Here is a 16,158-nt window from a genome sequence, read left to right on the forward strand (position 1 = left end):
CTACCTAACATCTTCTTAAAGACTTCCAGTGTTGGGACATTCACAACTTCTGAAGGCAATTTCTGTTCCACTGATTAATTGTTCTCACGTCAGGAAATTTCTCCTCAATTCTAAGTTGCTTCTCTCCTTGATTAGTTTACATCCATTGCTTCTCGCCCCACCTTCAGATGCCTTGGAGAATAGCTTGACTCCCTCTTCTTTGTGGCAGCCCCTGAGATATTGGAAGATGCTATCATGTCTCCCCTAGTCCTTCATTAGTTTTCATCAAATTAGACATCCCCAGTTCCTGCAACTGTTCTTCATATGTTTTAGCCTCCAGTCCCCTAATCCTCTTTGTTGCTCTTCTCTGCACTCTTTCTAGAGTCTCCACATCTTTTTTACATTGTGGCGACCAAAACTGAATGCCGTATTCCAAGTGTGGCCTCACCAAGGCCTTATAAAGTGGTATTAACACTTCACATGATCTTGATTCTCTCCCTTCGTTTATGTAGCCTAGAGTCGAGGTGGCGCAGTGGTTAAATGCAGCACTGCAGGCTACTTCAGCTGACTGCAGTACTGCAGTTCGGCTGTTCAAATCTCACTGGCTCAAGGTTGACTCAGCCTTCCATCCTTCCGAGTGGGTGAAATGAGGACCCCGATTGTTGTTGGGGGCGATATGCTGACTCTGTAAACCGCTTATAGAGGGCTGAAAGCCCTATGAAGCGGTATATAAGTCTAACTGCTATTGCTATTGCTAAATGTGTTGGCTTTTCTGGCAGCTGCTGCACACGGCTGGCTCCTATTTAAATGGTTGTCCACTAGGACTACTATTGAACAAGGTACCACATATGCTATATTGTGTATATTTGGTTTTCCTTGCCTAAATGTAGAACCTTCCTTTTTTTCACCATTGAATCTCATTTTGTTAGACAGCGTCCAATGTTCAGGTTTGTCGAGATCCTTCTGTATCTTGAGCCCGTCTTCTGCAGGGTCGGCTATTCCTGCCAGCTGCTCTTTTGTGTGTTTTTCCTCCTTGGCTCTGGGTGTGTCGTTCTACACCCTCCCCAAAGCAACCTGAGTGAAGTGGAACAATGCTTTACCTGGCCGTTCGCAGACGCTGCCGTTGACCAGGTTGATGCAGGTGGCAGCCTTCAGGCCTTGATTGCTGGGCTCTGCTAAATAGCTGCAGAAGCCGATGTCGCTGGGCTCCCCCGGAAGCCACCGGAGCAGGGTGTTGGTAAAGGGAGACATGTCTTCCCAGCACCAGTACGAGACGTTGATCTTCCGCAGTCCGACCCAGGGAGTCAAAGCTTTGGGCTGGGGGTGAGGATAGGGAGGGAGGAAGAGAGAGACAGAGAGAGAGAGATCAACTACCGTGTTTCCCCGAAAATAAGGCAGGGTCCTATTTTCCTTTGACCCCCGAAATAAGCACTTGGCCTTGTTTTCGGGGAGGTCTTATTATTTTTGAGGCGCAGGAGGCGGCAAGCATGGTCACCTCCTGGCTGCTGCTGTGTTGCAAAATTTTCAGGGAGGGCTTATTTTAGCGCATGCGCTCCAAAGCCGATTGGGCTTATTATCGAGGGAAACAGGGTGGCTGAACTGTCACTGCAGGGTATCTATGGAGATTCTCCGTCCTCCAGATTGTGATTGTCCCCAAAGTGCTTTTTTCCCCCCAAGAGGCAACTGGGATTTCTGGTTTTTCTTTGAAGACGTTTCTATCCTCATCCCAGAAGCTTCTTCAGCTCTGACTGGAGGGTTGGAAAGGGAAGGATTTATAATCCTTGCAGACAGCTGGTCATTTGCATCCTTTTAGAGGGTTGTTGAGGCCACTGGGAGGTTTATCTCTGTCCTCAGGGTCACCTGAGTGGGGCAAATGGGTGCGGAGCCTTCTTGGAACTACTGACTGGGTTGTAGACTGGAGATAGGTGATGTCGTTCCCCTTCCCCATCTATTGAGAGAGGGCTGTTCAATTTTGACGTAGGTTTCAATTTTTGACCCCTCTTTCAAACCAGTGAGGTTCTCTCTGTCCAAAATGTGGACTTTGCTGTTTTGAAATAAGCAGCCTTTATCTTTTAAAAGCAGATGGGCTGCTGACTCTGGTCCTTGTGAGTTTGTTCTCCTATGTTGTGCCATGCATATGTGAAGTGATTGTTTTGTTTCTCCACCAATCTCCAGCGTACAACACCGTCCTTTCAGCAGTTCCAAGGACACAGAGAAACTTCCAAGTGGCCTCAACGACTCTCTGAAAGGGATGCAAATGACCAGCTGTCTGCGAGGAATATGAATCCTTCCACTCCCCACCATCCAGTCGGAGCCGAAGAGCTCAGGGTTGAACTGTGGGGTCCTTGGTGTTCTCTGAGCTGGGTGGTTTTCTTGCAGGCGTTTCATTACCAAACTAGGTAACGTCAACATTTTTTTTAAAGGACTGGGGTTTGCAGAGAGGTGGAGGTGATGGTGGTGGGGGAGGAGGGGAGGATCCAAGTAGGTAACATCATCACTGCCATCTCCTTTCTTTCTAGCACTGATGAGGTTACCTAGTTGGGTCATGAAACATCTGCAAGAAAACAGCCAAGCTCAGAGAGCACCAAGGACCCCGCAGTTCTCCTCCTCCTTTCCCTCCTTCCTCCCTCCTTCTTTCCTCTCCTCCTCTACCACCTTTCTCTCCACAAGCCCCACTCCCTTCTAGTACTGATGATGTTCCCTAGTTGGGTCATGATCTCCGGACCCGCTTCAAGGTGCTAGTCGTTACTTTTAAAGCCCTACATGGTATTGGACCTGGCTACCTGAGAGACCGCCTCCTGCCATTCACCTCCCAATGACCAATAAGATCACACAGGTTGGGCGTCCTCTGGATGCCGTCGACCGGACAATGCCAGTTGGCGGCTCCCCCAGGGAGGGCCTTCTTTATAGCTGCACCGGCAGAGATCCGGACCCTCACCACTCTCCCGGCCTTCCGTAAAGTGATCAAGACCTGGCTGTTCCAGCAGGCCTGGGGCTGTTGATCAATATCCAGCCCCACCTGATGGAATGGATGTTGTATTAATTTTTAACATTGTACTTTTTATGTATTTTAAATGTTTTTACTTTGTTGTGAGCCGCCCAGAGTCCCTAGGGAGTGGGCGGCATACAAATCTTATTGAAGTCAAAGAAACATCTGCAAGAAAACCACCAAGCTCAGAGAGCACCAAGGACCCCACAGTTCTCCTCCACCTCCTCCTGGCAACCCCTGCTCCCTTCTAGCACTGATGATGTTCCCTAGTTGGGTCATGAAATGTCTACAAGAAAACAATCAAGCTCAGAGAGCACCAAGGACCCCACATTCCTCCCTTCCTCCTCCTCCTCCCTTCCTCCTTCTCCTCCTCCCTTCTTCCTCCTCTTCCTCCTCCCTTCCTCCTCCTCTCTGCAAACCAAACTCCCTTCTAGCCCTGATGATGCTCCCTAGTTGGGTCATGAAATGCCTGCCAGAAAACCACCAAGCTCAGAGAGCACCAAGGACCCCACAGTCCTCCTCCACCTCCTCCTGGCAACCCCTGCTCCCTTCTAGCACTGATGATATTACCTAGTTGGGTCATAAAACATCTGCAAGAAACCAACCAAGCTCAAAGAGCCCCCACAAAGTTACTCGGGTCCCAAGTGCTAATTCAGAGATACGCTGTATTTCCATCAGGTCCCACCCACCCGATGGGTATCCCTGAACCCCCAGCCAAAAGGGGACAGGGGACAGATATCACTCACTGAGGCCTGGGTCTTCTGCAGCTCCTTCAGAAGGAACTCCACCTTCTTCTGCGTGGTGAGGGAGGCCAGGGCCGCGTTATGGCTCCTGCAAGCCAGCTTGGCGTTGTCGTAGCTATCTTTAGTGTTGGTGATTCTCAGGCAAGAATTGCCCACCAGGTGCCACGTTGCCCCACAGATGTTTTCTGCAAAATAACCATAGATAAAATATATAAAATAACCACCTGCAAATTCTTTTCTTTCCTCCCTGGGTGAGTGGATAGGAAAAGGACAATTAGCAAACCGTAAATGCCACGTTTGATGGCTGGACCAGCATTTCTCCACCTCAAATGTGTGGACTTCAAGAGTGGTGTGGGGGCCTCGAGGCGGAGCTCTCAACTGAAAATCAGAAAGGCTGGGAGTTCGCTCCTAGGTAAAGGCAGGGATTTCTTTCTCCGGGCACACTAAGAATATATCTGCTAAACAAAACTCCGTACTGGCGACAGGAAGGGCATCTGGCCAGTAAAAAATCTCCTCTGGCTCCATTCAGCTGCCCACATTCCACCCTGCAAGGGATTGTGGGGGTCGTTAAAAGAAGATGAGGAGATGCATGGACTTCAACTGGCTAGGGAATTCTGGGAGTTGAAAGTCCACACTTGTCTTAAACTTGTCCATCTTTTTGTCATTATACTGACAGGTCGAACTCAACTTACAACAGTTCATTTAGTGACTGCACTGTCAGGCCTGCAGCCATCTTTTCTTTTGGATCTCTGGCCTGCCACACTTTCTATTATCCTACTATGCATTTTCTATGGTGGGGAAATGGGAGTCAGGGATTGTACGGAGTTAGATGCTAGGTAGCCATAACAACATTCTTTCTAGAAAGCCAAGGTCATCCTTTGTCTCTGCACCTCTGCACCTGACCGGAACTGGATGGGTGGGAGCTGCCAGCATGGCAGTGGGAGATTGGACCATGGGATGGGCTTGTGGGTGTGGAGGGCAAGATCTTGAACTTTCAACTGGGTGGGGAAACTGGGAAGCTTTCAAATTCAGGTTTCCCCAGATGTGCCAACATGGCTCTCTTCATCAATTGGAACTTTGAGCAATGCTTTGCCTCGGACTCTGATTTACTTTTGGATGCTATTTGGAACGCTGACACGGTCAAAGTTACAACGGGGGGAAACTACCCCGGGGGGTGGGGGGGGTGGGACGTCCAACGCAAACCTACCAGGCAAGGCGATGCATTCTTGATTCCGGGCTTCCCACTGGCAGTTCTGGTCCAGGCTGCAGCTCTTGCAGCTGGTTTTTTTGTTGCAGTAAAAGGCGGGGTTGTCCTTGGGGCAGCTTTCGAAGGAGGTGATGGGGCTCTAGAAGCCAAACGGAAGAAGAAATAAATAAAGTCTTCTTTGAGTCAACGGTTCCGCAGCCAGGCGTGATTGAATAGAACCTCTAGGGGCCAAAAGGAGTCCCGGGGGGAGGAGAAGGGGGGAGGCCCAACAAGTCCAGCCCGTTTTCTCCCTGCAGCAACCGGGCGAGAGACGCTGCATGGCAACTTGACTGCCGCGTTGCGCTCCGCCTGGGGCTGGCCCTTGAAGAGGATGCGGAAGCGCCACCTGGGTCAAAACGGGCAGCCCGCCTGCTTTTGTCCAGAGCCAGGTGTGCGCAGGTGTTGTCTCTCCTGCGGGAGCTGCTGCCCTGGCTGCCCATCGGCTTCCAGGTCCGATTCAAGGGGCTGGGAGGGTCGCTTTCAAAGCCCAAGATGGCTTGGAGGGAGGGGGTGGGGGGGTGTCAGGTTAACTGAAAGGAGGTCTTTTCCCAGCCGCAGCTCCCGGACTCATGGAGTGGGGAAGGCAGGGGGTGCTGTGGGTCCCTTTCTCTTATGGAGGTCCATCTGGCAGGGACCAAGAAGAAGGGCCTTCTCCGTGGTGGCTGCCTCCCTCCCTGTGGAAGGTCATCCCTGGGGAGATAAGATGGGCTCCCAGCTTGGCAGGCTTTTACAAGGCTCTGAAGGCCTGGTTCTGCCTCTCTCCTTCTTTTCCTTCCTTTCCTTCTCCCAGCCTTCCTTCCTCTTTCCTTTCTTCCTCCCCTTTTTTCTTTCCTGCCTGTCTCCCTCCCTCTTTTCTTTCCTTCCTTCCTCCCTTCCCGCTTTTCTCTCCTTCCTTCCTTTCTCTTTCCTTCCTTCCCCCCCTCTTTTCTTTCTTTCCTTCCCCTCCTCCCTTCCTCTTTCCTCCCTTCCTCTTTCCTTCCTTCCTGTATCCCTCCCTCTTTTCCTTCCTTCTGGCCTTTGTCTCTTTCTCCCTTTCTTCCTCTCTCTTTTCCTTCCTTCCTCTCTTCCTTTCCTCCCTTTCTCCCCTTCTTTTCCTCTCTCTCTTCTTTCCTTCCTCTCCTCCCTCCCTTCCTTTCTTCCTCTTTCCTTCCTTCCCTCTCCCGCTTTTTTCTTTCATTCTTCCCTTCATCTTTTCTTTCCTTCCTCTCCTCCCTTCCTTTCTTCCCTTCTTCTTCTTTCCTTCCTTCCCTCTACCGCTTTTTTCTTTCCTTCCTCCCTTCCCTTCCTTCCTCTCCTCCCTTCCTTTCTTCCTCTTTTCTTCCTTCCCTCTCCTTTTCCTCTTTCCTTCCTCCCCTCTTTTCTGTCCTTCCTCTTCCTTCCTCTTTCTCTTTCCTTCCTTCCCCCTCCCTCTTTTCTTTCATTCCTTCCTCTCCTCCCTCCCTTTCTTCCTCCCTCCCTCTTTTCCTTCCTTCCTCCCACCCTTTCCTTCCTTCCTTCCCTTCCTGTTTCCCTCCCTCTTTTCCTTCCTCCCTCCCTCCCTTCATCCTAAAGAGTTTCAACCCACCTAGAACTCCAAATCAGGGCCCATGGCCAGCAAGGCCTTTTCTCGCAGAGGCCGCAAGGAAGCATGCGCAGAGGGTTACCTGGTCTTCAGAGCAATTGCTGTTCTTGGAGAGGCACTGGTCGGTGCACCAATGGCACCAGTTGGTGTTGGCCGTGCAGCTGTAGCAGTCGGTAATCTGGTCGCATTTTTCATGGTCCACCGCTAGGCAGAGAGAGAACAGGCAGCACCGTCAAACCCTCCCGTGGTTCATCCCCAGCCGCGGGTGACCGACAGACAAGGTGGAACTTCTCTACACACACACACACACCCACAAGGACGCCCTAGGGCAGTGTTTCTCAACCTTGTCAACTTGAAGATGTCTGGACTTCAACTCCCAGAATTCCCCAGCCAGCATTCTTTCCTTCCTTCCCCCTCCCTCCAGACATCTTCAAGTTGACAAGGTTGAGAAACACTGCCCTAGGGAGCCGCTCAGGAGCCACCTTCACCACCGTTTCAACTGAACCAGCCGCCTCAATTTGGTTGAGGTATCCAAATTATTTCCTGGTAAAAAAAATATCGCTCCGACCAGTGGTGGGTTTCACATTTTGTTACTACGGGTGCACACTCCCCTTCTGCTCATGCACCCGGCCTTCCGTACATGAGCTTTGCTCATGCGTGCGTCTTCCACACATGCGGCCAGCCTCAAAAATGTGAGGACATAGAGTTGGGGCGGGTGGGCGTGCCCACTGGCGATTTCCACTACCGGTTTGGGCAGAGAAGAGTTTCAGTTCAGAGCAGCAGACTAGTTTCGAGCTCAGCACAGACTCAGAGCTACAGAGCTAAGCCACGCCCAGGCTCCTTGCTGTCTCCAGAAAATACTGCTCCAGTTTCCAAACAGCTCTCGTTGGCTGACTTGGTGGCTATGTCTATTCCAAGCCATGAACTCTCTAACACACACTGACATGCATGGCTGGCTGGGGAATCCTGGGAGTTGAAGTCCACAGTTCTTGAAGGGGCCCAGGTGTGGCAATACTGGCCTAGGATACAGTCCACGGTAAAACCAGTGGACTCCAAACTGCAATACCCACCCAGCCAAGAAGGACATTCTTCGTTCGTTTTGTGTTCTTGCTGCGCGGCGGCTATTTCCCAAGGGAGGCACTGGGAAACGGAGCCGTTCCAGACACATCGGAGTCCAGGACCTGCCTTTAAGCAGGAGAGCTGAGTGGCGTACGCTTCGCAGCTTTCGGGCGTGTATTTTACGATGTCGCTCAAGAGCAGGCTGTTGAAGCCTCCGAACAGGTACATGGTGCTAAGAAAGAAAGAGAGAGAGAGAGAGAGAGAGAGAGAGAGAGAGAGAGAGAGAGAGAGAGAGAGAGAGAGAGAGAGAGAATGGAAGAGGTTAACCCATGGCTCTCAATGCTGGCAAGGAATGCTGGGAAGCAATCAAGGTTGATTTTATGGTATATCGTTTAACTCTGTGATCTACGCTCATCAAAGTGGACAAGCAGGTCTTTCTTCTTCTTCTCTTCTGCTCTCTTCTCCTATTCTATTCTTTAGCCATAGCACTTAAGACATATACCACCTCACAGTGCTTTTTCAGCCCCCTCTGAGCGGTTTACAGAGTCAGCCTCTTGCCCCCAACTATCTGGGTCCTCGTTTTACCCACCTCGGAAGGCTGAGTCAACCTTGAGCCTGGTGAGATTCGAACTGCAAAAATGCAGCTAGCTGTAGTAGTAGCCCGCAGGGCTCCACTCTAACCACTGCGCCATCTGGGTTCAGTTCGGTCCTGTTCTATTTAGTCTAGTCTATTCTGTTCTAATCTCTTCTGAATTCAATTCTGAATTCTGTTCTATTGTATTCTATTCTACTCTATGCCAGGCCAGGCCATTCTCGATTTTATTTTATAGTATTTTCTATATTCTATTCTGTTCCGTTCTATTCTATTCCATATTCCATTCTACCTTATGTCCTATTCCTATTTCTATCACAACCCATATCCTAGCCCAGTGGTTCCCAAACTTGGCAACTTTAAGACTTGTGGACTTTAACTCCCAGAATTCTCCAGCCACTGTCCTAGCCTATTCTAATATTCTCTTCTACTGTACTCTACTCTATATTATGTTCTGTTCTGTTCTGTTCTAGCCTAGCCTAGAAACTAAGAAGAAATTTCCTAACAGGGCCTCCTGCTCAAGCAGGGGGTTGGACTGGAAGACCTCCAAGGTCCCTTCCAATTCTGTTATTCTGCTGCTCTAACACAAGCAGTGCTATCTTTTTCCCTTGTACCCTACCCTTACCTGATTGTATTCTCTGATTGATTCTGATCACCCGTTCGCCAACGTACCCTTCTCCAACCTGGACCAATCAAATCTTTAAAAAAGCACTGACAACTCCATCCCATCTCTCTCCCAATCGATTCATAAAATAACACAGGGCGAATAGCTCACACCCGTGTTATTTGGAGGGCAGGTGTCTGTGTGTGTGTGTGTGTTTTAAATAACTTTGGAAACGCAGAATGATGACCGAAGCGCAGAATGGACAGAATCGTTTTAACTGCTGAGCAGGAAGGAGTCACAAGCTTTCTCGCTGAATCAAAAGCCGCGTTGAAAAAGAGCTTCGGTGCATGTTTTTAAAGTTACGGCGCTGCAGACGAAGCGAGGGGCCAGCTGAAGCCAAGCACAACGGGGGGGGGGGGGGGGGCAGATACAAGGAGAGTTCAGCAAAAGGGGCTCGTAACAGCAAGCCAGAAATGGCTTTCGCCCCAGGGAAGATTTAAGAGGGGTGGGTGGGGGGTGGGAGGGCGTTTCGAGGAGGACGTTAAGCCCTCTTGCTACGAGAAGAGGTACATTAGTCAGCGAATGGGGTGGAAAAACCGAGGGAGAAGCCGTTGTTCAAAGCGAGGACGGACGGAGGGACTCAATGAGCTCAACCCTCATGCTTCAAAACTGGTAGAAGTCGTGTTTTCGCAATTAACCCATGCAGCTCATTACTGTGCGGAAATAACTAATCAAGGAGAGAAACAACCCGAAACTAAGGAGGAATTTCCTGACAGTGAGAACAATTAAACAGTGGAACAGCTTCCCACCAGAAGCTGTGGGTGCTTCATTACTGAAGGTTTTTAAAGAGAGATTAGACAATCCCTTGTTTGAAATGGTATAGGGTCTCCTGCTTGAGGAAAGGGAGGGGGATTGGACTAGAAGACCTCCAAGGTCCCTTCCAACCTCATTATTCCATGTTATTGAATACGTCGTCTTCCCCCCCCCCCCCCCGTGTTCTCCAAAGCTCCTGAAGGCAGAATATGAAGCAATGGGTGGAAACGAATCAAGGAGCAATGCAATCGAGAATTAAGGAGAAATTTCTTGACAGTTAGAAGAATTAGTCAGTGGAACTCCTTGCCTCCAGAAGTTGTGAATGCCCCAACACTGGAAGTCTTTAAGAAGATGCTGGATAGCCATTTGTCTGGAACGGCATCAGGTTTCCTGCCTAGGCAGGGGGTTGGACTAGAAGACCTCCAAGGTCCCTTCCGACTCTGTCATTCTGTTATTATAAAGAGCTGGGGGGAAGGGGGGGAAGAAGAAGAACGGAGGAGATCGGATTCTGATCGAGAGGCGATGCAACCCTCTGTTCAGGTGTAACGATACGGTAGATGGGAAGCAGATCTTGGCATTTTATCCACCCCCCAGGCTAGATCTGGAAGGAAGATGACATGACAGCAGTCTTCCAATATTTGAGGGTCTGCCATAAAGAAGAGGGAGTCAACTTCTTCTCCAAAGCACTTAAAGGCAGAAGCAAAGGATGGAAAATAATCCAGGACAGAAGCAACTTAGAACGGAGGAGGAATTTCCTGACAGTCAGGACAATTAACCAGTGGAACAGCTGGCCACCAGAAGTTGTGAGTGCTCCATCACTGGAGGCTTTTTAAGAAGAGACTGGACAGCCACTTGTCTGGAATGATATATAGAGTCTTCTGCTTAAGCAGGGGGTTGGACTAGAAGACCTCCAAGGTCTCTTTCAACTCTGTTCTTCTGTATTCTGTAAAGGTTCAGAAGACTGGGGGGGGGGGGGACATGATAGCAATCTTCCAATATTTGAGGGGGCAGAGAAGAGGGAGTCAAGCTATTCTCCAAAGCGCCTGAAGGCAGGACAAGAAGCAATGAATGGAAACCAATCAAGGAGAGAAGCAAGCTAGAACTAAGGAGAGAATTCCTAACTGTGAGAACAAATAATCAGTGGAACAACTTGCCACCAGAAGTTGGGAATGCTCCAACACTGGAAGTTCTTAAGAAGAGCTTGAACAACATTTTTTTTCTGGAATGATATAGGGTCTCCTGCCTGAGCAGGGGGTTGGACTAGAAGACCTCCAAGGTCCCCTTTCAACTCTGTTATTCTGTTAGCGACCGGCCTTGCAGAGGCTCTATAATGTCTTGGAAAAGTATCCTAAACAAGATGGTTGGATTTTTCAGGCCCCATCAACAGCAAACATACTCTGTGCACAAAAATAGGAGGATACTTTGATTCTCACGATGGATGACTGCTGTAAAAGCAGAGAGGGCTAAACTGACTGCTTTGATTAAAGAAAAGAATAGAATTAACTTTGTTTCTATTTGGAAACCACTCCTGGGCTTTGTGCTTGAGCTGGGGGGAAAAAATCCTGATTTTGGGTTTTGCTGATTAAACAGGCTGGGTGTTATAGAAAGGGCTAGAATAGATTATTACGCAAACATAAAAAGATACGCTTCTATATTATTTCCTTATTTTGCTGCAACTCAAAAACAGTTCGAAGTCAATGGTTTTTTTTTTCGTTTTTTTCCCTTTCACCTTACACTTTTTCCTCTTCTCCTTTCCTATTTTCCCATTCGCCTTAATTTTCTGTAGTTTTCATATTTTACAATTTGATAAAACTTAATACCAAAAATTTTAAAAAGGTTCTTCGGGCATCACGCCACGGCCCTCGTTTCCTTTTCTCCATCCTACTACCGCTTTCCACCCACAAGGCAAGATACTATGCCGCCTCTTACTTGTTGCTCAGCACAGCCGAGTGTCCGAACCGGTTGATGTCGTGGGGGAGATCAGGTGGAGGAAGCACCGCCCAACGGTCACAAGCTAGGATGCAAAAAATAAATAAAAAATAAGCTCGTTTCAAAAGCATTCGGGGGGCACTTTGGCCACAGCAAAACCTCGCTTATTCCCATAGAAACATCAGCGACAACTCAGAAATCAGGATAGTTTCTTCTAAAGGGCACGGAACTGTGGCAGTATTTACACAGCAAATATAAACAACAACAAAGTAGAATATTTGTTTTCTTGCAGATGTTTCTTGCCCCAACTTCTTCACCGTTGTAGAAACGGTACAGTAATCAGTAATTTATCAGCATCAGGAGGAGGAGGAGGAGGAGGAGGAGGAGGAGGAGGAGGAATAATAATAATAATAATAATAATAATAATAATAATAATAATAATAATAATAATAATAATAACAAGCTGATTTGGACCTTTTGGACCGAAAAACCAGGAAACTAATGACAATGCACTACAGTTTACATCCACGTGGTGATACTGATAGACTGTACCTGCCCCGAAAATCAGGGGGCAGAGGATTATTACAAGTGAAGCAAACAGTTGAAGAAGAAAAACATGCACTGGCTGATTATTTAAAAGAAAGTCAAGAACATCTATTAATCGAAGTAAAGAACAAAAATCTACTGAAGGCCCAACAGACGAAACAAGAATACAGAAAAGATGTGATAAAATCAAGAATGGAGAGTTGGCAGAACAAAGCACTGCATGGCCAATTTCTGGAAAAAATAAAAGATAAAGTGGACAGTGAACAAACTTGGTTATGGTTAACAACAGGTTCATTAAAAAAAGAAACAGAGTCACTAATCCTGGCTGCGCAAGAACAAGCTATCCGCACAAATGCCATTAAGGCCAAAATCGAAAAATCCTCTGATGATGCCAAATGCAGACTTTGCAAAGAAGCTGATGAAAGTGTTGATCACATACTCAGCTGCTGTAAAAAAATCGCGCAGACTGATTATAAATTGCGGCACAATTCAGTAGCACAAATGATCCATTGGAATTTGTGCAAAAATTATAATATTAAAACAGCAACAAACTGGTGGGAACATCAGCCTGAAAAAGTCACCGAAAATCAGATGGTCAAGATCTTGTGGGATTTCCGTATACAAACCGACAAAATACTGGCGCATAATACACCAGACATCACACTGGTTGAGAAAAATAAGGTCACAATCATAGACATCGCAATACCAGGTGATAGCAGGGTCGCCGAGAAGGAACATGAAAAGATCACAAGATACCAGGACTTAAAAATCGAAATTCAACGACTATGGCACAAACCAGCAGTGGTAATTCCAGTGGTAATTGGCACACTGGGTGCTATTCCAAAAGCACTGGAATTACATTTAAAACAGTTAAAAATTGACAAAATCACCATCAGTCAAATGCAAAAAGCCGCACTGCTTGGATCTGCACGCATATTAAGAAAATACGTTACGACGTCCTAGGCCCCTGGGTGGGGCCCGACTAGTAACCAATGCCAAATCCGGTGAAACAACTGGCCGCTGTGATACAATTGTATAATAATAATAATATAGGATCCTTGGTGCAACAGCATTTAGACATATATACCACTTCACACAAGGGACACAGTGGCTCAGTGGCTAAGACGCTGAGCTTGTGAATCAGAAAAGTCGGCGGTTCGAATCCTTAGCTCCGGGTAATGGAGTGAGCTCCTGTTATTTGTCCCAGCTTTTGCCAACCTAGCAGTTTGAAAGCAAATAAAAAATGCAAGTAGAAAAAATAGGAACCACCTTTGGTGGGAAGGGAACAGCGTTTGGGCAAGGAGCACATGCAATTTTTTCCAGAGCATTATGTGCATTTAAAGGAAAGGGTACCAGTGGTCAGTGGATCTGGCAGCAGATTTGGACAGCGAGGAGGTTGGGGAGGAACCTGGGCTAGTCCTGGAGTCTGGGGAAGGCTCTGAGGAGGGCTCTGTGTTGGAGGCAGAGAGGGGGGCCAGGGCCGTCTGACAGTTATCAGCTGCCTTCGGAGTCGGACATCAGTGAGGCAGAAGAACAGCTGGAGCCTGTTCCCAGTGTGTGCATGCGCAGAATGGTGAAGGGAAGAGCTAAAGAACAGGGGCCGACTTGGGAGTAAGGCCACAGGTGGACGGTGAATGGCCCCTCCCAGAGGGAATAAAAGAGGAGCAAAAGGGGAGTGGAGTTTGCAGGAGACAATTAGTTCATTCCTGCATTCTTGCCAAATATTACGGCCCTCCAAGCCTGAGAAAGGTCGGAAATTGTGAGCTATCTTGAAAGACTGTGGGAGAGAAAAAAAACTTTGCTGGAGTGGAATTCACTGTAAATTAAATAAAAGGGGTTTATTGGGACTTGGCTTCATCAGAACAGTTTTTCAGTTTTTTTCAGTTTATTGGGATTTATATGCCGCCCTTTTCCCTGAGGGGACTCAGGGCGGCTTACAACCACAGGGGAGGGGAAGTGCAAGGTCAAAACAAACAATTAGTGAACAAAAGAAAAATGATAAAACACAACTTTCATTCAGCAATCAAACACTCGGGCGGGTGATTGGAAACCTATTCCCAGGCCTGCTGGGAGAGCCAGATCTTGAGGGCTGCGCGGAAGGTCTGGATCGTGGTGAGGGTGCGGATCTCCATGGGGAGCTCGTTCCATAGGGTCGGGGCAGCAACAGAGAAGGCTCTCCTCCGTGTGGTCGCCAGTCGGCATTGACCGGCTGATGGAATTCGGAGGAGGCCTAGTCTGTGCGATCTAATTGGTCGGTTTAGGGAGGTAATCGGCAGAAGGCGGTCTCTCAAGTACCCAGATCCACTACCATGGAGTGCTTTAAAGGTGGTCATTAGTATCCTGAAGCGCACCCGGAGACCAACAGGCAGCCAGTGCAGCTCGCGGAGGACAGGTGTAACGTGGGCGAACCGAGGTGCGCCCACTATCACTCGCGCGGCTGCATTTTGGACTAGCTGTAGTCGCCGGATGCACTTCAGGGGCAGCCCCATGTAGAGCCCATTGCAGTATTCCAGTCTGGAGATCACAAGGGCTCGAGTGACTGTTGTGAGGGCCCCCCGATCTAGGTAGGGCCGCAACTGGCGGACCAGGCGAACCTGGGCAAATGCCCCCCTGGTCACAGCTGACAGCTGGTGGTCAAAAGTCAGCTGTGGATCCAGGAGGACTCCTAAGTTGCGGACCCTATCTGAGGGGTATAAAATTTGACCCCCCAGCCTAAGCGTTGGTGTATTAGCCAAATTATTGGGGGGGAAACACAACAGCCACTCGGTTTTATCCGGGTTGAGCACCAGTTTGTTAGCACTCATCCAGTCCTTAACGGCCTCCAGACCCTGGTTCATCACGTCCACCGCTTCATTGAGTTGGCACGGGGCGGACAGATACAATTGCGTATCGAACAAAGGGAGCCCCGGGATTCAACGCGAATCCTTCACTCCGAAGCCAACAAATACATTTCTCTCTCTCTCTCTCTCTCTCTCTCTCTTTATTGTTCAGGGATCCACAGGAATTTATAACTATCTATACAGCCCGATGAATGGAGTTTGCCTTTGTGCGTGCGCGTGCGTGTGCGTATGCGTGTGTGCGTGTGTGTGTGTGTGTGTGCATGTGCCCGCTGCTGTTTTCAAGGAAACGGTCTCCGGCATTTGTGCACAGTTCATATTGGAAGGTTATATATGGTCATCTTAGCCAAGATGGCGAAAGACCTTCCACAGTTCTGAAGGCGTCTTCAGAGGCTCCAACAGGCCGGCTGGGCAAGACGCAGGAGGCTCCCGGCAGAAGAGGAGGATGAATAAATCCTTAATTCTGGCTTATGACATTTGTGGGGGGGGAAATAATCACTCAAGATATTAGGGAGGTTTTCCTTTAAACCATGTTTATCCAGCCCTTTGGCTCGCCTGGGCCACACTGAGTGAAGAGGAAGTGCCTTGGGCCGCATATAGCAACAGCAATAGCAGTCGGACTTATATACCACTTCATAGGGCTTTCAGCCCTCTCTTAGCGGTTTACAGAGTCAGCATATCGCCCCCAACAACAATCCAGGTCCTCATTTCACCCACCTCGGAAGGATGGAAGGCTGAGTCAACCTTGAGCCGGTGAGATTAGAACCGCTGAACTGCAGATAACAGTCAGCTGAAGTAGCCTGCAGTACTGCACCCTAACCACTGCGCCACCTCGGCTCTTATATGAAACATATAATAAAGTCAATGTGTACAAATTACGGATGTCCTTCATTTTTTATTATTTTATTTATTTGTATCTGGCATTTATTTTGACAAATATCGCAAGGGGGTGAACGTATCCAAAGCACCTTCCACCGCATGTTTTAACCACAACAACAATCTTGTGAGGTGGGTTGGGTTGAGAGGAAGGGACCAGCCAAAACTCACCTAGCCGGCTTTGGTGCCTAAAGCGGAGCCAGAACTCACCATCTCCTGGCGATTGGCCCAAAGTCACCCAGCCAGCTTTCATTCCTAAGGTGGGTCTAGAACTCTCAGTCTCCTGGTGATTGGCCCAACGTCACCCAGCCAACTTTCATTCCTAAGGCAGGACTAGAACTCACCATCTCCTAGTGATTGGCCCAACGTCACCCAACCAACTTT

The 16,158-nt window shown here is 48.6% G+C and overlaps 1 protein-coding gene across 2 annotated transcripts in view; it reads right to left on the reverse strand.

The window, feature by feature from the left end:
- ATRN (attractin) overlaps nt 1–16,158 on the reverse strand; it is a 142,333-nt gene that overhangs the window by 54,699 nt on the left and 71,476 nt on the right. For both annotated transcript variants that reach the window (XM_032223689.1, XM_032223690.1), the window contains exons 11-16: nt 11,516–11,600; nt 7,589–7,809; nt 6,601–6,722; nt 4,919–5,057; nt 3,715–3,896; nt 1,080–1,296 (exon numbers count right to left, since the gene is read on the reverse strand). In XM_032223689.1, coding sequence (XP_032079580.1) covers nt 1,080–1,296; nt 3,715–3,896; nt 4,919–5,057; nt 6,601–6,722; nt 7,589–7,809; nt 11,516–11,600 — 966 coding nt within the window. The remainder of the gene's footprint in view (nt 1–1,079; nt 1,297–3,714; nt 3,897–4,918; nt 5,058–6,600; nt 6,723–7,588; nt 7,810–11,515; nt 11,601–16,158) is intronic.

Source organism: Thamnophis elegans, chromosome 9 (genome assembly GCF_009769535.1).
Source record: "Thamnophis elegans isolate rThaEle1 chromosome 9, rThaEle1.pri, whole genome shotgun sequence".
Classification (NCBI taxonomy): Eukaryota; Metazoa; Chordata; class Lepidosauria; order Squamata; family Colubridae; genus Thamnophis; species Thamnophis elegans.